At 33.7% G+C, this 24,111-nt stretch overlaps 1 protein-coding gene across 1 annotated transcript in view; it reads right to left on the bottom strand.

The window, feature by feature from the left end:
- Nucleotides 1–770: 770 nt before the first annotated feature.
- Nucleotides 771–24,111, bottom strand: part of HCN1 (hyperpolarization activated cyclic nucleotide gated potassium channel 1) — a 315,929-nt gene continuing 292,588 nt past the window's right edge. The window contains exons 7-8 of the mRNA XM_036225740.1: nt 5,045–5,209; nt 771–1,846 (exon numbers count right to left, since the gene is read on the bottom strand). Coding sequence (XP_036081633.1) covers nt 939–1,846; nt 5,045–5,209 — 1,073 coding nt within the window. The 3' untranslated portion in view covers nt 771–938. The remainder of the gene's footprint in view (nt 1,847–5,044; nt 5,210–24,111) is intronic.

Raw genomic sequence — 24,111 nt, 5'->3', positions numbered from 1 at the left:
ACAAGCAATTTTGTAGAATCGAGCATACAATTTTGCATAAAACATTGCAGGTTAAAATAACATTGTAGGTTTCAAGCCACTGCATTACAGTTGAATAATTGTCACAATTAAGTTTTGTAAAATTTAAAACTCTAAGTTTTGAAGTGAAGCAATCAAACTAAATTCTTAAACAATGATTTTACCTTCATATAGCACAGAATAGATATTTTTTATTTGGGTTGAAAAAAGTTATTTACAACTAACATTGATTGAGTCTCGGTAAAAGTCTAATAACACATGGAGAGAAATATCCCCTCGCTTTCTGAAAGATCAACGAATATGTTTGAGGTTAGAGATATTTATAACAGTGGCAATGCTAGTCTCCTACTGTGGCCAAGCATATAGTTTATTCTTTAACCTTATTCAAAATCAAAAGCACCAAAATACAATTTAGATCTACAAAATGGGATTTGCTATTTAATCCTCCATAATTAATGATTAGCAATTTAGATGCATAGACACAGCTAATGAGAGAAGTTTTGATTGGTGCTATTCAGTAGCTCGCTTGAGTTGCCTTTTTAAAATGAGTTTTGTTTCCAATGAATCCAAGAACTCTTCATAAAATAGAGAAATACATATATCAAAAGAATTAAGTAAAAGCAGGTTAAAAATAAATAATCTTACAACAACATTTTAAATCTTTTAATGATTTAAAGGAAGACATATAACACTGAATGCTAAACAAGTCTTTTGAACTTTAGATATATATTTAATAGTATATGTATATATATGTATATATATATATATTTATTTCTTTTTTACATTTTGGATGTAGACCAGAGCTGTCTAAAATATCTCTTCATAGTAGGCTATAGGGGTGTACTGGGAGATAGAATAAAATAAGATCTGAGAATATTCTCAGTTCATTTGAGTCTTTCTGCTTTGACAATCAGCAGGAATCATAAATTTGAAGCAAATCGTGGCTTCTCTGCATCTGGGTCTGTATTTAAGACTGAGGAAGACTCTCTCTGAAGAGCAGCTGCTGGTGGAGGAGGTGCAGGAGGGACTCCACGGTTGGGGGGGATGGCTCCCGATGACATCTGTCGGAACAGGGTGACTCTCTGGGGGACAGTGCCCCTGCCCCCTGCCTGAAGGCCTGTGCCGTGAACAGCTGTCACGGGTTGAGGGATGGAGGCCAGGGACTCGCCCACAGTGGGATGAGGTCTGGAAATCAAGGTGGAAACCTCATGAGGCAGCGAGGGCTGCGAGGCTGAGAGGGGCCTGACCTCTCGGGTCAGGCTGGTGTTATGCAGAGCCTGTGTGCTCTTGTGCACTTCGTTTTTCGGCGTGGAGCTGCTGGGTGTCTGTGGCTGTTGGGGCTGCTGCTGGGTCTGCGGCGGCTGTGACTGCTGTAATTGCTGCTGCTGCTGCTGCTGCTGCTGCTGCTGCTGCTGCTGCTGCATGAGTGACAACTGGGAAGTAGTGGGAGAGGCATAGTGGAAAGTTCGAGTGGCCAGTGGGCTCTGTACAGGAGGGCTGCAGACCGCAGTGGTATAAGAGCAGGGGGAGAGGATGGCTGACGGTTGGGGCGTCTGTGTGCTGGGACTGGGGGAATGCAGGTTGCTATGAGACAGACTGGTTGCTGTGTACACCGGCGGTGATTGTGTCCTCATGCGGGAGGTTGGTGTAGTAGCTGAAGATGTGGAATTCAGGGCTGTCATCTGTGGATAATTGATTGGAGCGATTGCTTGCACCATCTCCCTGTCGTGTTTCACAATCTGCTTCAGGATCTCGTTCTCCTGGTTGTTGAAAACACCAGTGTTAAGATCCTTCTGGAACTTTTGCAGAAGAATTGAATTTTTCTTTCCTGTCAGTGAAAGAAAAATAAGCACTTAGAAAGCCTACCAATGACGGATGGCAACTCCAACTGAGAGTGGCTCCTGAAAATAGAAGTTTGTCTGAGTTTCAGAAAAGAGGATGAAAAGCCAAGTACTCACCTTCAGACACCAAACAGAAACGTGGCTCCTGCCCTTCAAGCTTCCTGCATCATTCTGGCAAACCTTACCTTCTATGCAAGTCCAGTTGAAATGTCTGTAACACGGCAAAAGCCATCTTACAGAAGAAATGGAGATATTTGACATGAGGGCTCCCTTGAAGACTGGGAGAAGAAAGGGCATTTGGATCAGGATGGGCCTGGAATCAAGATTTAAGTTGAAAGCTGCTTTTTCAAGAAAGGATAATGAAACACTTACTATGTGACAGGCGCTCTACAAAAAGCTGCAGATTTTATTTACCAGTAAGGAGACTGGGACATAGCAAGGCTGAGAACAATCCCCAAGAAAATAGGGTTCATAAGTAATGGGGCTGGAAAGGGAAAACAGTAAATCTGGTCATACATTATAGACAATAAACCAGCTACATCTGGATCATGTGAATGCTTGCTAGAAATGCAGTCTCTTGGCCTCGTCCACTTGCTGAACTAGATGCTGCATTTTATTAAGACTTCCCAGACTATTTTCATGTGCAAGTTTCAGAAGCAAAGGCCTTTGCTTTTGACCAGTGCCCTATGCCAGCGATTCTCTACCCTGCCTGCATATTTTTCCCATCTTTGGAGCCCTAAAACATGCTAATTTCCGCTTCTAATAAGCAGACATATTATTTTAACAGCACGTTTCCCCAGGGGATTCTTATATGCAGCCAGATAGAGAATTATGTTATAACCTTTCCTCTTCTGAAAAGTCGTGAGGATCAAGGGACCTAGTGCATAGCAGGCTCTCAGCTCACTCTGGAACCTCAACAACCGTTACCTCTCCTTCCTGCCATCGTCTTTGAAGTGGTTTGCAATTAGTAGACATTTCTGGCAGAATAACTATTAGAATAAATAGTAAATTGGTGAAAGAGTGGAAAACCAGTGACTTTCAATGACATTATTGATACAATACTCAGGTGAATCAATTTGCCACAACACTAAATAAAGTATGACATTTAAAGTGACAAGATATATTTTTGAATGAAAATATATGTTATAATTTACTTGTGATTGGGGAAAGCAATTATTTTTAATATTTTAATTTTATTTTTTATTTTTTTTAAAAATCGATATATAATTGACATACAATATACTATTAGTTTCAAAGTGCAATCATTTAAAATGACTGTCAGAATAAATGGCTACCTCTCTCCAGGAAAAATTGTCCTAATTTCCCATGAACAAACACTTCTAGGTAAGTAATAAATATAAATGCTTATTTAGCATATTCTCTTAACTAATTATAGTATATATTTTTAAGCAATGGCCACAAAACTGAGAAGGATAATATTTCTTTATGATCATGTGATCATAGCACTTCATAATCTAAGTATCTATGACCTTGTGGAAAAATACTATAACTTTTAATGCACTGTTAGAATTTTATAAGGATTAAAAATGCAATGTTTGGTGCTTACTAGTAATTTCATTTCCCATACTATTGATTATAAACCATTCCATCAAACTTTCTTATAAAAAATTAACTGCAATAAATTCAATCAGAAGTGAAACTGTATCAGATAAACAAGTATCTTCTTTGAAATATCCTGATTCTAATGCTTTCTCTAAAGATGTTGAACTGGTTTAGGAAACTACTCATATGCTGGAATTTAGTCTCTAGCTCTACCACAAACACTCACTCACACACCATAAAGAGAGAACTTATTATCAAATTAAGTGAAGATGCCTTCAGGAGCACTCCTTTTATGAGCAGTGTCTCTCAGGACATTATGTTCTGTTAAATCTCCAAGTTGTCAATGTGCATTTCCAATGTATGTGTTATGTCTAATGTCAATATCCAAATACTATCTTTACTTTTTCTAACCGAATTTCAGATCTTTATGTAGTCCGTGGTCCTCCAAATACACAGGGAAAGAAATATGTGAAGTGCAGAAGAAACGCTAACATAACAATCACAAAGTCCTTACCTTTAATTAAGAATGAAGCAGTTGAAATACCTCTTTGTTTACTTTCAAGTGCTCCCAACCCCATCTCCTTTGAGTCCATTGATTCCTTAGTCCCTTTCTACCTCTCTTCAGTAATACTCACTGTGCTCTAGGTACTGTGAATGTTAACAGTGAATTAGACACGGTCTCTACATTTACAAAGCTTAGCATCTCTAGTGCAGTTATAATAATAAAAGCTGTGTTGTGATGGAGGACCCTCCCCCGGTACTGGAGAACACAGCCAGAGTACTCAGCCTATGAGGGGGTGGGAGGTCACAGAAGGTTTCTACAGGAAAGTGATGTCTAAACTGAGATGTGAAGGTTAGTAGAGTCAAGCAGGGAAAGGAGGCGAGCAGAGAAGGGTCGGGGAGGAGAATCTGGATGTGGAAAATGGATGCACATCACCTTCTGACATCAGAATGTTCCAGCACATCTTGGGAAGTTAACTGCAAGCCAATCTAATCTAACTTTACTATGGCAATTATTCAAATCTTTTAACTAGTGTAACTAATGAGGCCTAATTTACATATTTTGTTTGAGAATAGAGAAGACTAAATTAAACTGATGTTTGCAAGTAAAGCATCTATGTAGGGCATTTCTAGCAAGGCTTTTTCTGCTTGAGTCTGCATTACAAACATTTCAAGAAGTTTTTACTGAGACGGTTATGTAACACAAGTTTTCAATTCTTAATATAAGGATAAAACGTAATGTTGATCCTTAAAAAAAATCCATGTGATAAAATTTGATTTGTAATGTAGACTCATACATTATTATTTTTAGTTCTATAGTAATGATATCTAGAATTTCTATCATTGCTTTTTACCTGAAGATTCAAATTGTATTGGCATCACTGGGGAAATCAGATTGCGTAGCTAGTAAAAACAGAGATGAATAAATAAATCTAGAACACTTAGAAGAGAAAGTTAGAGCCTCAGATTTTTCTAGAAATAGGGCTACAGTTAATTGCTATATCTATGCTAATTAACAAGCAATCTATGAACTAGCATTTGGGACTGATGATTGCAAATACGTGTCAGCCCACTAGACTAAAACTAAATTATGCATAAAGATAGAAAACTAAAGAGAGTACCTATCCGATCTAGCCGGTCGATGGCAACAGTCTCAAAGGCTCGTCTCATCATCGGGTATTCCTCCAGGACCTCATTGAAATTGTCCACAGAAAGTGAATAAAGACGACAATATGTATCAGCTCGAACACTGGCAGTGCGGCGTCCCTTGGTCAGCAGGCAAATCTCTAAAATGAGAAGGAAAGATTTCTTTGGTAATTTTCTTTTAAAGGCCATTAAGGCCTCCAACAATTAAAAAAAATAGTCTCATGGTATGAGAAACCAATGGTTAGCAGCATTTTCTTTTTTATCAGGAAATTCCTTCTGATAATTAAAAGTATCCAATTGCCAATACTCAATCTTGAAATATTCCTTTTTAAAAAAATTGAGGCTTTTTCTTGAAAGGGAGGGCTTAAATAGAGTTATCTATTCTCCGGCTCCCATTCCAAGCCCATGGAATAATATAAAAGATTCAGAAAAGGGAAGAATAAATCCACAATGGATTTGAAGACAGAAAGGGACTATGCTCAGACAGAAGTATTTGTGAATTCTGGAAGGCAGAAAGCAGATGGTACCATATAGACAGAAACCAAAGTGAACCCAAACATTGGCTTAGAAAGTTTTATGATCAAGCCAAACCGGATCAGCTGAATGCATTACGGGCATGCCTTATGCTGTTCGTATAGTCCCAATAAGATCAATATAATTTTTTTATTCCAATTGCACACAGAGACTTTCTATCTAAATAATTTCAAAGGAGAATCCTTCGTTGAAATTTACATTCTCATATATGGTAAGCAAACATTTGCAAAATTGGATTTTCTTATTTACTCTCGAAATAAACGATAAAAGCAATAACTTTTCTTTCATTATCCAACATTTATTAATTAAACTCCTTGATTTTTTTTTTTAAATTAGAAACAATTTAAAAGTTTAGCTTCAGAATAAACAATTTAAATAAAGGAATGGCAGAAATATTTCTGAAATGCACAGTCTCCCAACAGGAGGAAATACAGAAAAATAATTATTGAAATGAAACTAAATTCACACTCCTCTGAACTTATTTAAAGGAGTTAAGTTCATGTTGATAAACATCAGGAATAAATTATGTAGCAGGTGCTATGTATTTGACGTTAGAGTTGGAAATATGAATCAAACATAGTATTTACTTTATTACTTATATGCTGGTGGTAAAAAGAGTTTGTCTTAATTAAGAATTAATTTAAATGCAATCTTGTAAGAACAATAATACAGAATGTGGGCACTATGAAACTAGTAAAGAAGCACAACTGAACTGATCTGGGAAGACAGAGGATTTTAGGGAATGCCACCTAATTATGTTGCTGTGCATGCTCGTAAACACGTTGCAAATGTAATAAATAATATTGTGGAGCGTTCTTGTTTGTGTGTATGTTCCTGTGTGTGTGTGTATGTGTGTGTGTATTTGGTGTGTGAGGGAAGAAGAATTTATTTTGTTCAATACTTAATCATAAAGGATATTATCATATCATGGAATTTGCTGGCTACTCTAATCTAAATGATGTAATAAAAGAAAGTATTTTCAACACTATTCCCAAATTAAATTCCTGTGTCACTACAGTACTAATGCCACATTGTAAAATTTATGATTGCCACATTGTGATAAACAAGCTGATGAAAAATGTTTTACTGCTAAGTGTTCTTTAAAAATCTGCATGTTACAAGTGTCTAAAGAATGGTTATAAACCTCATGGAAAATAACCCAATAATGTGAAAGAAAAGTCTTAAAAAGTATCTATACTCTTCAACCTAAGAATTTCACCTGGAAATCTGACCAAAGGAAATAGTCTGTAACTAGAGTTATGTTGTTTATGGTGATATACATTATAAATTTATACATACATATTAAATTATGGGAATGTCTTAAATGTTTAACAAGTCAAGATTCATAGGCAATTATGTTGAAGTTATTAAAGCCTTTTAAAGTCTATGTGATAACAGTAGAAATGTCATGAAAGTTTAAGTCAGAACAGTAGGACAAAAGACTGTAATTATAATATCATAAAAATGATCACAAAGTGATGACATGTAAATAAGATGGAAAAGAAATAAGGTACTGCAACAAAACGTTGTTCTCTGAATGAAAAATATTCCTTAATACAGTTCTGTACATTGTTTCTTTTTTTAACTTTCTTTTATATAAATTATTTTGTCGACATGTATAACTTTCAAAAATGTTATTTTAAAATTAATAGCTAAGTACACAGAATAGAAAAAAAAAGATATGAAGGAATATAAATAAACTTACTCATAGTGATTATTATTATAGATTTCCTCAACTTTACTCTCCATTCTTTTAAATATATTTTTATTTTGGCACTTATATTTTAAACTTCCAAATGCTTTCCATTTTCCTATGCTTGTTGTCTTTTCTCATTATATCCTTCTCTTTTGTTGTGAATGTAATATCCTCTGTCTCTTGTTAAGTGTCGAGTTCTGGTTTTGAATGATGGATGTATGCAACGTGGCTATATCTGTTTGTTTCACAGATATAAGTGAAGGAAGCAAGATATGAGAGTTTACATATTATATGATTCCATTTATATAAAAATTTAGGAAAGACAAATATATGGAGACTGATAACAGATTAGTAATTGCTTGGGACAGTGGGTGGGAAAGGAGAGTAACAGTAAATGCGCACAAGGAATTTTACTGGGGTGATGATAATGTTCTAAACCTGATATATAGTGATGATTTCATAATTTGACAAATTTACTAAAAAACTGAATTGTACACTATACGTGGGTGAATTATATATGTAAAATTTATTGCAATAAAACTAAATGAAAACAAAAGGGCTCTAGTTTTTATATTTTATCTCTATTGTATTTTATATTTTAATTTCTTTTGTTTTCTGAATTCTTTCTCTTTACTCTGGAATCATTATTTTTGTCTCTGTGTCTGGATCTTTTCTTTGTATGTTGTATGATTTCTTCATGTTGACATCAATTCACATTTAAGGACAGAAACCCTGATGAATGTGGAGGAATGTATTGATCTGGAGTTTCTTTTTAGGGTGAATGGGTGGGAAGTGTGTCCTCATAGTTGCCTAAATACCAGAATGAGGAGGTCTTTATTTAGTTCACAGGTACCACAGCCACCATCTCCCTGAATCATTCTAGCACTCTGCCTCGTTTAGTTGGTTTGTGGAAGAACCACTGAATTTTCCTGCCCAGTGGAATGAATGCCTGGCTACAGGCTGTTCTGCAGTGCGGAGGGAGGGACAGGAGTCCATTGTACTATATACAGATCCATGGTAAGTTGCCATTTTTCCCCTCACTTCTCATCTGGTTCTCCATCGTCATGCTGTCTCCTAGCTAGCAGCTTCTCTAGGGTCTGCCAGGATATCTACTCTCTCCTTGGTCACAGTCTTCTGAATATTCAAATTTTTGGCCTAAATAAGAGAAATTTATTTTTTCACAGTTCTGGAGACTGGAGGTCCAAAATCAGGGTGACATGGGGTTCTGGTGAAAGCTTTCTTCCTGGCTTACAGAGGGCCGTCTTCTCACTGCACTCCCACATGGGAGAGAGTGACAAAGAGCTCCCGTCTCTTCCTTTCTTCATATGATCACTAATCCCTCATAAAGGGCCAATCCTCATGACCTTGTAGAACTCTAATTACTTCCCAAAGGCACCATTTCCAAACACCATCACATTGGGGGTTGGGGATTCAAAATAACAAATTTAAGGCATCTCATTTAGTCCATAACACCACTGCTATTCTCCTCGATGAAACCTGAAATACAATTTATGTCCCTCTAGCTTTTAAAAATAAAATTTTACCTCAGCTTTATTGAGGTATAACTGGTATATAAAAAACTGCATGTATTTAATGTATACAAGTTGATGAGTTTGGACAAATACATGAGCCCATGAAACCATCACCATCTTTCACTTCTAAAAATTTGTTTTAACTGTATGTTACAGAATACTTAAATAACACTGGCTTATCCAATATAATAAGTTAATTATATTACAAAGTAAAAGTCTGGGGGCAGGCAGGGTCAGTGTTGGTTTTGCAGTGATGACATGGCACTGTTACTTCTTTTTATTATATAAAGGCAAAACTTATAATGAAGGTCCGTAACTTACTTTCTTTAACTTCTCACTGATCAGAGCTGTATTATGTGGCCAACTTTAGCTATGAGGGAGGATTTAAAAAGTAATATTTGGTAAACTGGAGTAAGATAACTTTTATTAGTGATTGAATTAGGCAAATATTACTTTAATCACTGGGATTGTATTTGTTGCTGGCCACACAAAATCCAAATTCTACTAACAAGGAAGAAAGGGCAATGGTTGCTGGCCAGGAAACCAATATTATCTGACACTCCACTCTTCTATCTATTTTCTGTCTTCTAGAAATGTGTCACAGTCTCTCATCTGACTGTTTCCAAATACACACTCATGCATCAGATCTCCGTGGTCTGGGTTTACATTTTATTCCTTTGCTGCTTTTAATTTGATCTTTGCAAAGGGAGGAGATAAAGACATGTGCTGAGGATCATCTGAATTAAAAAAAGGACTTTAATTTCCTTTTCTATATGCTTAAAAATTATTTGGACACTTTACCACAACTATATATTTCTGTTACTTTTGTATTTTAAAAAATAAATTTAAAAATTAGAAAAAAATAGCTATCGGTACTTGTAGTTATTTTAGAGATATGGTAAAATAGATTTATTTTAGCATAAATATAAGTTTATTCATATTTTATCTAAATCATTCTCTAAATCGTTTTCTGGCTTCTCTACCTGGAGTCCTCATATAATGGATATACAATATATGTAGCTAAATGGAGCAGATCTGCATATGTTACATGGTATAGGTCCCCATTACTAACTGATCAATTAAATATCGCTATTGGTAAGAAAAGAAATTTTCCTAGAGGGCGCTTTTTAAATAATATTTTAGACTTATATAAAAAATTAGTATATGGGTTAGGAGATCTTACACTAAGGTTTTCTTATATTGCGTATATACGTGTATTTCTTATATAAAACTTCAGAGATTTTATTGCTCAATAAATCTTACTTTTTGATTAAATTTTATTTAAATTATTAAATTGTATGTAATGTATTTCTTTACTTTTTGTGATTTTTGGAATCAAAACTGATACCTCAATTTGGCTAATTTCTTGCCAACTAATAAAGTAGAAGGCTATTTTGATGATTATCTGCAGCAATCATGGTTAACCACTGATTCAGCTATATACATCCAATTTCTTGGGCTATTTTGGTGTAATGTAAAGAGTATTGACTTGATGGATTGGAGTCCTGTCCTATAGTCTCAAACTGATCATACTCTTGACTGTGAGAATTTGGACAAATATTTATATTCTCTGCACCTTACTTTATCTATCTGTATAATGTAAAATTCAATTAAATCTCTGAAGTTTTATTAACATTTAATTTATAACTTCAGACTTTAGTAATTTTTTATGTCTAAAATCTCATTGATCTTTATATCTTAAGTGGCTTTATTGCATCTAGTTGGTGACTGATGTTTGCTGAATTAAAATACTGAACCAAGTAGCAACACATTATAAAATGAGTTTCAATCACCTATGGAATAACGAAGGAAGAAATATAGATTTACACTAACAAAGTCCTTTCAGAAGTTAAAATGTCTGTGTTCATTGCTTATACAAAACTCTTAAACCATTATCTCTTAGATTAACTTCAATAATTTCTTCAAATGAAGGTATATATTTATAAGAGTAAAAATTGTCAATGGTCAGTGTGAAAAACAATTTAAATAGTTCCTTTTTTTTTTTTGTTAAAGCCTCCATAGTTTTTGTTTCCATGAATAATAGAATTAAGAAATGTCAAAAACTTAGAAATGAAAAAAATATACCTTCTGATTATAAAAGAGTCTTAAATTTCATGAACTGAATTTCCAGATTCAATATGAATGGAGCAGGTGTTTCCTGTGAATTTTCTCTTGATATTAAGTTATTTTGAAGATCCACTTATTGAGTAAGGAGAGTCCTGTGTTAGATATTAGAGTGAGTGTTTGCGTAGTTACTTTTGTGTGTGTGTGTGTGTGTGTGTGTGTGTGTGTGTGTGTGTGTAAAGGATGAAAAGAAAAAACAAATTTAGTCATCTGTATCTCATATTACCCTTTAGGTTCTTTAGAGGTTATGTATATATTAGTTTATCACTATTTTTATTTTCTTGTCCTAGATTTCCTAATTGTTTCCTAAATATTGACTTTGTCACCCTAGCTGGTTTAAGACATTTTAAAGACAGCAAGCATAGAATAACATTATTGTATCCCTCACAGTGCATACCTGAGCCCAGAGAAAATTATTTTAAAATGCTTATGAGTACATCATTTTTAATAGTGGACGAACCCAGGGATCACATTACATTCTACCCTTAAGTTTTGTCATATATTATTGGTTCTTCTGCTAAGTATCTCTCATTTGTAATAAAACTACCAAATACTTTATATACTTTCTTTAAGAAAGACAACGAACATATCTTTGAGAATTTTGTGCAATGTCTGTAATGAAGAAAGTATCTAGAAAGTTAGGTATACTGTTTAATGTAGATGTGTCCTTACTCACCAGGTAGAAAATTAACTTGCTTTTGGGTGCTCACATTGACTTCATGAGGAAAATAGAATACAAAATGAAATGAAGTTGAACTCCCAAAGAAGTGAGTACAGCCTATGGATCTAAGCTTTTAAAAGGGTTTTCTGGCATATTTTCTAGGTCCTGTTGGCTGTTGGTTATTTCAATATTTCTGCTTTCTTCTTGTTTGTGTACTCTCTGAACTCAACTAGAAATTTCTTAGTGATGTAATTAATCACTACTTTAAGATGCTTTGTGCAAAGGAATAAAAGATTCTTTGTGTGAATTTCCTTGGAAATAGATCCTTTCATCTGGAAACTTCTAAATTATAGTGATGTGCAAAAGTAATGAGGACTTGGCATATTAATTTTAATTTTGTATTATTCTTCTGTTTTTCTTTACAAAATAAGTTATTTTCTTTATAGGATAAGTTATTTCATTTACCCAAGAGGAAAATGACAGTAATGTGTCCCATCATAGGTACATTAGAAATTTCTGTTTCCAGTTTCAACATCATAAGAAGTATGCTCCAAGAGATTAAATTTGGCATATCGCACTACATACTTTTAATAATCCTTAGGGTATGAGATATATCAACCACCGCATGCTATTTTTGCTGACATTAGTTAATCCTGATTATAAACATTTCAGTCCATCTGCCATTACAGTGACCTATTTGAATAGTCATTTAATAAAGTAGGGCAAATAGCCTCAAGAAATTTGCAACACAAAAATATTTCCCTGACCTCTAAACCAATGCTTGACATTGCAAGAATACAGAGTTAACCATGAACTTATGGTAAAAACTTGTAAGGTGATATGTTTAATCAAAGTTTCTAGATTTTATGGGAAAATTTGTATATAGCTATGGATAGTAACTAGGCAAAAGTTGGACCCTTCTTCTGCACCTGATATCATGAAATAAAAGTACTTCTCTGTTGAGTCTTGAAATACTAATTTCCTAGAAATTATTTAGGTTTCTAATCCAGTGTCGCATAATAATGTTCAAAAGAAATATCACTTTTTTAAAATTTATTTTTATACTTATATTGGTAATTTTTCCTTATTTATACCAGTGAACTAGTAAAATACTATCTCTTATGGCATAGGAGATGGTAACATCTGGCTTAGATCAATTTGCATATCAAGTTTGGCTGGTAGAAGCACTTTAGGCGTTAAATGGATTTGAATAAGGATTTAAAGAAATTTAGAGGAGGATAAAACATTAGATGTTAGTTTTGTAGTTTTTGATATGTTTTAAAATATTTTACATTTTTTTGTAAGTTTTTGAAGCAGAGATTGGATGTAACATACAGATATTATAAATAATTATGTATATATAGATTATAGATTATGATGATTTAATAGCTGATGCCAATTTTGCTTTTATTCTAAAGAAGTAAGTGGTTATTTCAATTCCCACAGATATAGTTGAACTTGCACTGCCAGTAGTGTCCTCTACGACTCCCATCCTATTACTTATGATTATTTGGATCATCTAAAGTTATTGCCTTGCCAAACAAACCTTATCTCTTCATGTGTTTTTGGTCAATTCATTTGTCTTAAAACATAGAATAAGTGTGATCACCTGGGGCTTTGAGTACAGACCTAGTAGTGATACATCAGACAGGTTATGCATCGGCAAAGCTGTAATGAAGACAAACTAAAATAGTGACTATAATGTGCCCAGTACAAGCCTAGCACAGTATGGGAACTCTTAAAATACGAGTTCCCTTCCTTTTAGCTCTATGTTCCTTGTATTCTCTGTATTTTCCTTGTAATTTTGGTTCTACCTGCTAGAATCAAGGAAAAGGTAATGCTTCATATACCAAGTAACTCTCTAAATTTGTGAAATATTACTGTCATCTCCCATACCCTCCACCCCCTCTCCCTGAAAACAATTTGTTCATAAACTCACCATACCAATTCCTTAGACTTGTCTCAGGTAAGACGGGTTCAGACCCATGGACACCCTTACTAAAATACTCCAGGGAAAATTTATCTTTGTGCCTCCATTCTACCTTGATCATCTTGCATCTTAGCCCCTATGGCACATTATTGGACTTATTTGTTTATATGATATTTCTCTATACTAAACTATAAGGACTTCGATGAAAAGTACAATAATCACATTTGAATCATCTAGCACTTACCATAGGTTTAGTAACATAATATCACTTGGTTCAAGAAATAAGGAATGAATGAATCAATCGATAAATGAAAAGCAGAATGACATACTGGAATGGAAATATTCTTCATAAAACAAAGTTCTGACATTTGAACACAACATTATAAATAGTCATATCTCGTTCTTTGGATAGATGATAAAGAAGATGTGGTACATATAAACAGTGGAGTACTGCTCAGCCATAAGAAGAGATGAAATACTTCCATTAGAGACAACATGGATAAATCTCGAGAGTATCGTGCTAAGCGAAATCAGTCACATGGAAAAAGCCAAGAACCATATGATTTCACTTACATGTGGAATATAAATGAACAAGACAGATAAACAAACAAAAATGCACAGACACAGACAATAGTACAATGGTTACCAGAGGGAAAGGTGGGAAGGTAGAAAAGAGTAAAGGGGGGTCAAATATACAGTGACAGAAGGAGATTTGACTTTGGGTGGTGAACACAAAATGCAATATACAGATGATGTATTCTAGAATTGTACACTTGCAACCTATATTATTTCATTAACCAATGTTGCTCCAGTAAGTTTTATTAAAAAAGCCACATATTTAGAGGAGTTTTGGCGATATCCACCAGAAGTTACATTCTTCTTATTTTTCATCTAGTTAATTATAAAGATGTTTATGACATGACTGTTTCAATTGTTGGATATGTAGATCTTTCCATTAAGGTTTATATTTTCCACTCCTTAGACCCTTGCGCCTTCCTCTTCCTTCAGATATCTATGTACTGAAATTCCATTGTGACTTCTTCAACTGCCTAATGTCTGCATAAAATCAACTTTACACAATACTATTTATAAACTGATATCTATGATATATTTATACTACTTCTCTTTGGCAAGTTAAAATACTTCATGGACTATCTCAGTGACTCTCAGCATATCTACTAGGTAGATAGGAAACAATCATTACTAGCCCCGTGTTAGCTCATAGAATAAATGGAAGATTAAAGGGGACCTGTCATGTGACAGGAACAAAAATCACATCAAAATATCAAAGCTAGGAAGGGTAAGACCACGGTTTCCTTGCTTCTGTCTATCTTTTAAAATCCACTAGACCACCACAAATCTTTTCTTTTGATTTTAAATCTATCAACACACAACTCTTGAAAAGTTAATCAAACACCTTGAATTATAAATGCCGTTAAAAAGCAGCCAGCTTTTAAAAGATTCATCAAACAATTGCAGTTTTTAGATACTTCAAGTGTATTTTCTGAAGGCATATCTTGATAGCTTTATTTTCCTGTTGTTTAATATGCTTACCCAAAGTGAAAAAAAGAACAGCAAAAATAATAATCTAAATAGAAAATATATTCACTAGATATTTATGAAGCAAATCTACTAAGGCAAAAAAGTTATTCGTCTCCAAAATTTTCCCTCGATTTTCACTTTCTCGTTCTCTTATACATGAACACACACATGCATGAATGTTAAAAAATGAGATTTAAATAAGCATTTCCTTGGTTTATTTAATGTAGTCAAAGGTCAACTGATTCAGGCTGGATTCTTTACTACAGTACTCTCCCTGCTTTAGTATGCATAAGAATCATTTAGGTGCCTTGCTAAAAATCAGATTAGGATTTAGTTTGTCTGAAGTGGGGCCCGAGACTGCATTCCTAATAAGTTCTAAAGAAATGTCAATAATAAGGATTTTTGAATGTGAATTTTTGTAGCTGTCAAATTTATATCTAAAAATGGTTTCATTTTTAAAGAGAAATTGGAAAAATGAGCCAAAAAAATGGAAATTAAGGTATAGTATGAATTTGTCAATAAATATTTTTCTGTAACCAGCACCTCAGAGGAAAATATGAGATTACAACGAATTCTTCAAGTCCCATAATGAGTAGCCACAATGAGACCTTAAAGTGAGTAAAAAACTAATATTCTCCTGATGAAGTTTTCATTTTCCACTTCTCGGTAATCCATGAAATCATTAGAAAGGTCAGCTGAAAATCTCTCTGTGCAAGATAACAGCTAAAATTTATTAGGTAAATAAAGCAATGGTATTATCATCCCCCCCCCACCAAAAACAAACAAACAAAAACCCCTCACACATTCACAAATTAATCCTAACAAAGGTAAATATCTCAATCCAAGAAACATTCTATCACTCTATATGACAACTAATGAACAAATTCAAGGGAATAGTAAAAATAATAAATATATCACTGAAGTTCTGAATTTAAAATTTTGTATATAGATAGGCTCAAGGATGTATTGATAATAACAAATAATCCATAGTATTAATTAGTTTAGTTAGTAGCATGTTTTAGTTGATAGAGGCAAAAACGCATATGCACTAAAGGATAATAGTGATGAGTAAAATATTTTTTACGGAATGTTTTGCATGTATTTTCTTATTCAGAATGAGTTAAATTTGGAGGAAAGGCTAGTTTTAAAACAATATTAAGTGTCCTGTAGTCAGATCCAACTATCATATTTTTTACTGCTTTTTGTATTGAGTTAAAAATGGTTTTCACATTTTTAAAGGTTTATAAAAAATAAACATAAAAGACAAATATGTGATAGAGTATATGTAGCCCACAAAGACTATTTACTATCTGGTTCTTTACAGAAAAAGTTTACCAATCTCTGAGTTAAATAGACTTTTCCCTCTTCTAAATAAATGTGCTTTATTTCATCTTAGCTTAGCCAAATAATAAAATCTGAGAAGAATAGAAATCAGTGGATTAGAGAGATATAAACCATGTTTTAGCTTGTCCTTTTAAGCAAAGTGAACAGAAGAATTGGTTCAAATACCCCCAACAGTTTACCCAAGTTACATTGTAAAAAATTCTTCCCTGACCTATTTGGTCAGTATGATAAATGGGCATCAGGCAATTCTCCCACCAGAGATGATCTAATTCTCATCCCAGAGATGATTCCTTCTCATTATTTATAAGCATAACTGAAATGTGATTCTATCCTTTTTAAACCATATCCAACAGAAGCTTCATTTAACCAGATGAACAGTTAACTAATATTTTCTTCTTAGGTTTGTAGAGAATATGTGTGTTTGAGCCTGTGTGTGTGTGTGTGCGCGCGTGCGTGTGTGTGTATGTTATGTATGGGGGGAGATACACATCTCAAAAGAGAAAAGTTACAAAAGGGGCTTACTTTTTTTTTTGATAATGCTTTTATTCTGAAATAGTTTAAATATATAAAAAAGTAGAGTGGTATAATGATATGTAATTAGAATACTGGTAGGATAGTATAACATTATAGTCTAAAAACTTTTAAAATAGTGTAATATAATAGTAAAATAAACCTTCATATGTTCATTGCCTAACTTAATTATCGGCTCATGGCTAAACTTGTTTCACTGATAACCTCACATATTTCCTCTCTCCTTTATTGTTTTAAAGTAAATTGAAGATATATTCATCAACTATAAACTTTCCGTATTCAACACTAAAAGATAAATAAAACAAAAACCACAATAATATTATTATTATACCTAAAAGTTAACAATAATTTATTAATATTATTGAACACCCAGTCAGTGTTTAAATTTCTAAATAGGAACAAATTTTATAAAGAGGCAATTTCCAGGATGTGGCCCAACTCCTTCCCCTTCCCAGAGGGTCCTAAACAGAAATGTCCTCTAGAACCTGTAATATTTAAAATAATTATAAATAAGTTTTGAAATATGAGATATGGAATCCATTATTATAATGTACTATGACAAGAAAAGTATACTCATGTATTTCAGAAGAGAATATTAACCTATTTTTAAAAATATCAGTTGAAAGCAAAAAAAAAAATTTATTGAACACCAGTAAAATATAACTAAAATATCTTAGTCCTAGAATATTGACTTATTAAGATATTTCTTTCTTTACTGTTTTTGCATCATCTTTATCATCATTAGTAGAAATTCTTAAAAAGAAAGATGGATGACAGTTGAAACTTCAGAGGTCAAGTGAGAACGAACAGCTGAAAGGATCTCAGGAGTAAAAATAAATGTAACAATGTTAATTCTTCATGTTATCTGATTTGTATTAATTACTGGATTTGTATTTTAACATATAAAACAAAATGTTAAAAATAAAACAAAACCTACACTAAGGTTTCTCAACTTCAGCCTTATTGACATTTGCATCCAGATAATTTTTTGGTGGTGGGAGCTGTCTGTAAAATGTTTGGGGGCATCTCTGGTCTCTCTACTAGATCCCATCAGCAAACCTCTTGCATTAGAAGCACCATAGTGATCAACTGAGAGTACTGCTGATGAGAACATATGTTTGGTTTCATATCTCTGTAAACTCCGCTCTAAAACTCCAAGATGGTAAATACATGACTGCTTTGGGTCTTTGTGCAATTTTTCCATCATCTTTACAACAGAAGTGTAAAATTATGTTTTAGATATCAAAGCACATATAATCAATTTTTTGAGGGACATTTGCTTTATTATGTGATTTTTTTTTTTTGTATAATTTTGGACCACTAAAATGAATGCTAATCTTATTGTTAATGAGAGAAAGCGATTTAAACAGATTAGAAATGTTTTTTGAAAGTTCTATCTATTTTTCTTTCCCATTCAAGTATTAGGTAACTCCTGTTGGTTTACTAGTAATTAGACAGGATAAAAAAGATGTATTAAAGACTCTATGACATTTAGATACAGAAAAACAATGAGAAAAAAATTTTATGTTAGTGTTCACTGGGTAAATTAGTACAAATTGGGTAAGATAGATAATGTTCGATTAAGTTGGGGGTTTTGATAGTGTGTGTTGATAAAATAGCATTTGCAGGTATGCAAGCAAAGAATATAGAGAAGCTCTTTGTTTTGTTTAGAGAATGTTAAAAAGCCACTTATGAAGGTATTTCTTTAGTGCTGAGATGTGTGGTTAAATTTCATAGCATTTTTACTGAAAAAAGTAGTTTTTTTTGATAGAGAAAAATGAGAAAGATGTCTAATATGTGTCATATAGCACTACCGTTGAGAGAGAATTTGCAATATATTTTCCACTAAAAATTATATTATATATATATATTTATATACATACTTATAAATATATATAAATGTAGCAGGCATTAAAGATCTCTTTAAGAACAATGCTTAGTAAACATTTAAAGCTACTTTTTAGTACACTGACACTGTTGTTTTATTTGCACTTCACTCATAAATTAATGTCTTTTTAAAATTAACTTCCCAATACTTATGTAAAAGAAAACAGGTTGTCGTTATTAGTTTTCTCATAAGCTATCTTGAGTAGAATTATGCTACAAAGTACCTTGAAAAATGACAATTCTAGTTAGGTTTAGTGAGTGAATTTAATGGAAAGAAATTTTGTGCTGGACAAATAATCATTCCTTACTTCATCTATAGCTACATATAGTGGGTGAGCTTTCAGAACCAGAATAAAGATAACTCTTCTCAAAGCTTGCATTAATATCTTATGAAAATTCACATTTAGATGCTACTGTCCATGGAATAAGTCACAAATTCCTTAATCTGGCTTTCAAAAATCTGGTCCCATTTTATGTTTCCAAACAGTACTCCTTCTAATCCCCATGCTTCACTTGAGTTTAGCAAACATTTACTCAGCTCCAATGACATGCTTCATACCCATGTTGTCAATGGGAAATGTGGAGATAGATTAGACATGGCGGCTGTGCTCATAGATCTTAACAGCCATTCTTCCAATCAACACCAGCACAGCTTTTTGTCATTCCTCTCTTGAAATGTGTGTTTTTAGTCTCATTCCTTCTGAAACCTCATTCTTAAAGTCCTTTACATATTCATATACCAACTTTCACTTAAGATATAAATTAAGTAAACTGATCTCACTTACGAAGCCTTCACCAATTGCTGCAGGCCATATTCACAGTGCCTCTCCACCAATACAGATACTTACCGTGAAAGTATGCGCCGAGTATTATATTTGTTAATATAGTCTATCTAGTGCCTAGTTCAAACTGGGCATTTAGATGAAGGGAATGGCAAAAGTTTAAATGGGATCATAATGAATATATGAGTTAAAAATTCAGCAATTAATTTTCTACTGTAAGATTTTGGAGTTCAACTTAAGCAACAAAATTTTTCAGAAATATCTAGGTACCTGAAGAGTAATTATTAGAGAGTTGGCAAGTATGTTCTAAATATAGTTCTACTGATAATATGTATTTACTGATTTAAGGTAAACATTACTGAAGTTGACACATATACATCTCCATATTCCATTGCCCCACTTTACCTATAATCTTTTAAACTCTCAGTAATAAAGATAAGCCTAAATTTGTACTGGACCCTCAATATCTGAACTGGATACAGGACGAGCCCTACACTCCCTAAGCGGATGTGACTTTATGATGAACACTGTCAGAATGGAGTTGAAAATATACTTAGAAGACACATGCAGGAATGATTAAAAAAAATATAAAATGCACAATTCTTGGCACATAGTGTGAGCTCAGCTTATGTTTGCTGAATCAAATTTCATTCATTCTGATCAAGTGTAAAACATAATCCATTTAAAAAATAATTTGGTATAATATTTCTTTAAGTTATTTATTAATATACTTTATTATTTCAGGGCTTTGATTTTCCAAAATTACCACAACCTTACCAGCTATTCACTTTGCACGATCAATTTAATAATCCTGGCAGATTTTTTACAACCAGATTATCTAACCAGAAATACATATATTTTAGGTGCTAGTATATGAACTAACCGGGTGGATGAAGGAAATTCTGTAAATGTAAAAGGTCTCTGTGACATTCTCTGCTTCCTGTGATTAGTCTGTCGCAATAGGAAATATTCTCTGGATAGATATAAGTTGGCAGCAACATTTTCAGGAGGAAAGCATAAGAGGCTGTACACTGCAACATTTTCCAGGCTTAGAAATGACAATGTTAGTTTGCTTCTGGTGAATCTAAAGTTGTTCTTTCACTATGAGTATAAATGCTCTGCAAATAGTGTCAAACAAACTATGTTATCAAGATCTGCTTAGAAATGTTTAAGGCATAGAAACTTCTGTTCAGGTCCTCTGTTTGTCTGTATGTCTATCATCCATCTATCTATCATCACCTATCTATCCATTCATCTACGTATCTATCTAAAACAGCTCAACAGCACTGAGGGTCACAGATGGCAGAACACAAAGTAATGAAACCTAAACAACAGAGTATTGTCTCTTTGAGCACGGTGCCACTATTCACAGTGCGAATTGTGGAGCAGCCATCCATGTGCAGTACATATTTACATGTTAAATATTGCAACTTACAAAAAAGGCGCACTGCTGATACAATACCTATACATGGAAAACACGCATCCAGAAACTAGTTCGCTGTTCTCAGTACATTTACAACCATCTGAAATTATTTATTTAGTTTCTTGTTTATTGTCTGTGTCTCTCAACTGGAATATAAGCTGAGCAAAGGAAGGATATTGTTTTTCTTTTTCCCTGTTGTACTGTCCTCGCCAACAATAGTAACTGACAGTTGTTCAATACGTGTTTTCTTCAAGAAGGAAAGAATAAAGTGGTTATATCTAGGTATTATAAACCAGTAACATTAACTTTTTAAAATTAGGACCAAGAAATGGTCAGTACATTTTTTTCTAGAAGTGGACACAAGTGAAATAAATACAAAAAATCAAACGATCATCCATCGCCTTCAGTGCATAGAAAAAATATATATTTTAACATAGAAAAAACAAAATAAAAAGAAAAACAGAATAAAGGATAAGATGGTTAAATATACTCATTTTTAGGGATAACTCACTCCAAGGTTCTTATATTACTTATTCCATTACAGAGCAATTATAAATCTAACACAGATCTCCACCAACTTCAGTACTGGGCTTTAGAGAGGCAACTATCAAAAGTGACTTTCCATAATGATACATGGAGATGGCATGAAAAACTATTAATAATTGTCATTTTTATCATGAGCTCATATGTTTCACTTGAACCTCAGACTACTGAGTAAATAAGGCTGGGTAATCACTTTTAGAGTGAGAGGCTTGTCTTTTTTCTCCTTGTTCTCATTTTCGAAGTCCATGCTGACTAACTTTCTCTAAGGGCTAGTACAATTATTCAGCTCTGCTTGTTTCCTATGCAGAGGTTTCATGACGGAGTGTATCTTTTCACTATCCAGGAGGAATGTCTTTACCTCAGCAGAGATAGCTGGAGGTATTCTATCAATAGTGTTTGCTTTTATAGCCTAACTGACAACTAGAATATTAGAGAGCATAAAGGGATAGGGACTGCTATTCCCTCTCTCCTATGTAAGATCTATGCAACTTCAGAGTTTTATATAAGAATTCTGGACGCTGTAAAAAGTTCAAGTATAGACTTGGCCTTTTTGAGAACAGAAACATCTAGTAATACATAGAATAGTTATAGGCAAAATGGTAGTGTTGTGAATGTGGAAATGCCAGACATTCCTGAGAGGTAGACAAGAAAACTCAGTAGGACCCCTAATGAGAGAACCATTAAACGTTTCTTTGACTTCCCTCTTAATAGCTCAGAATACTTTTTATGCAAAGTAGGTTGTTCTAAAGTCAGGGGGAGGAAGGAGGATTTTCCAGGCTAGGGTTTCTCATCTGAACCTCAGAACACAGAAAATCATTTCAGTGATGTTTTTCTGAATTCTCTCAAAAGGGTACAACAGTAGGACTGTTCTAGAAGCATAGGTGCCTAGTTAATTTATTATTTATAATATATGCTTTAAAACAGTAAGGCTTAATTTCCCTAGCATCTAGTTCAGAAGGGCTGGGAAGTAGTAGACTAAATTGGGCAAGGATTAAATAAATTATAGTAGATTATAATAGGAACAGAGATGCACTTTCACAATTTTGTGAGAATTCCTGTTTATGAGGCTGGTGTATCATCTTTTCTGCCCTCATGTTAGTGGCAGCTTAAAGAAGGAAAATTAATTTTCCTAATTTATTGTGAACCAGGATTATCTTAATTTTCATTACAATATTGCAACACTACAGACTGTTGATGCTTCTGGACATTTACAAGCTGCCTGTTCCACAGGCATTCATTCACAAATTCAACAGACACTGGACAAGCATATGTACTAAATCACTGAAAAAGTGGTAGATGTTGGTGATATACTTACAATACACACAACCCTTGCATTCTTAGAACGTGTAGTTTAGCAAGCCCAACGCCCAACTCATCTCTTATTTCCTCTCACCTCTACCCTTGCCAACTTGCTTTCTCTATGTTCACTATCATGTTAAATAGCATCACATTTACTTAGTTATCAAAACAAAAAACATAGTGTCATTTGTGAATCCTCCTTTTTGCTTACTCCCCATAAACAGCTGCACAGTAAGTTCCATTGATTCATTTTCATTAGTAACTTTTCTAATCTTCGCTAAGGATTAGTTTAAATCCTCATAACTTCTTGTCTGGGTTATTTAAGACCCTCCTGTCTGTTTGCACACATAAGTGCCCCCTCTATGGCATTTCTGAACAAAATTTTGGTTATTCCATTCCTCACTTTAAAAGCCTTCGATTCTTACCCATTCGCCTCTAGAATGAAATCCTAATTTCTTGCAGATACATAGATCCAGATTCACTCCTTCCTCGTCTTGCCTGCCTCCACTCTACATCCCAAGCGTTCTGAAAACCGTACATGCATTTCGTTAAACCGCCATGCTTTCTCTACCTTCTGCTTTTACACTTGCTGCTCCTTCCATCTGGAATGCTCATTCCACAAACATCCCCTAAATCCGCTACCTCCTACTCAGCCTTCAGGAGTTAAGTTAGGTGTCACTTCCTTCAGAGAGGATTTTTTTTTGGACAGTTTTCCATCTTAAGTTGTGATTTTCTCTTATGTTCCTAATGCACTGAATTATGGTGATCTGCATATCTGTTTGACTTCCTACATGTTTACTTTCTGAAGGCATACTGATTACAGAATATAGTGAATGGCATATAAAGTAGGGTCTCAATAAAGCTCGTTGAATAATGAATATTAATTAAAGCATAAACTGAGTATTTAGTTGATAACTATATTAGTTATAATAAAATAAATATTTAATGTTAATGACTAGTATATAATAGGTTGAAAATTATTTTGTGTCAATAGATCAGTTAGGAAGATCTCGAATGGAATGGGGAAACAAAGGATGAACGACAAACAAAACAGGGTTGTGTATACGCACGTATGTGTCTACATGTGGATGGTTATTTTGACATACATTATGGGAGACCTATAAAACCTCGGGCTAGGGACTAGAGTTATAAACTTTAGCCTAGTAGGTAAGCTCAGATAATTTAATTGTAATATTTTCAATAGAAAAGACAGA

Source organism: Rousettus aegyptiacus, unplaced genomic scaffold (genome assembly GCF_014176215.1).
Source record: "Rousettus aegyptiacus isolate mRouAeg1 unplaced genomic scaffold, mRouAeg1.p scaffold_m13_p_8, whole genome shotgun sequence".
NCBI classification, from domain to species: Eukaryota; Metazoa; Chordata; class Mammalia; order Chiroptera; family Pteropodidae; genus Rousettus; species Rousettus aegyptiacus.
This window is presented reverse-complemented; position numbering and strand designations above follow the sequence as displayed.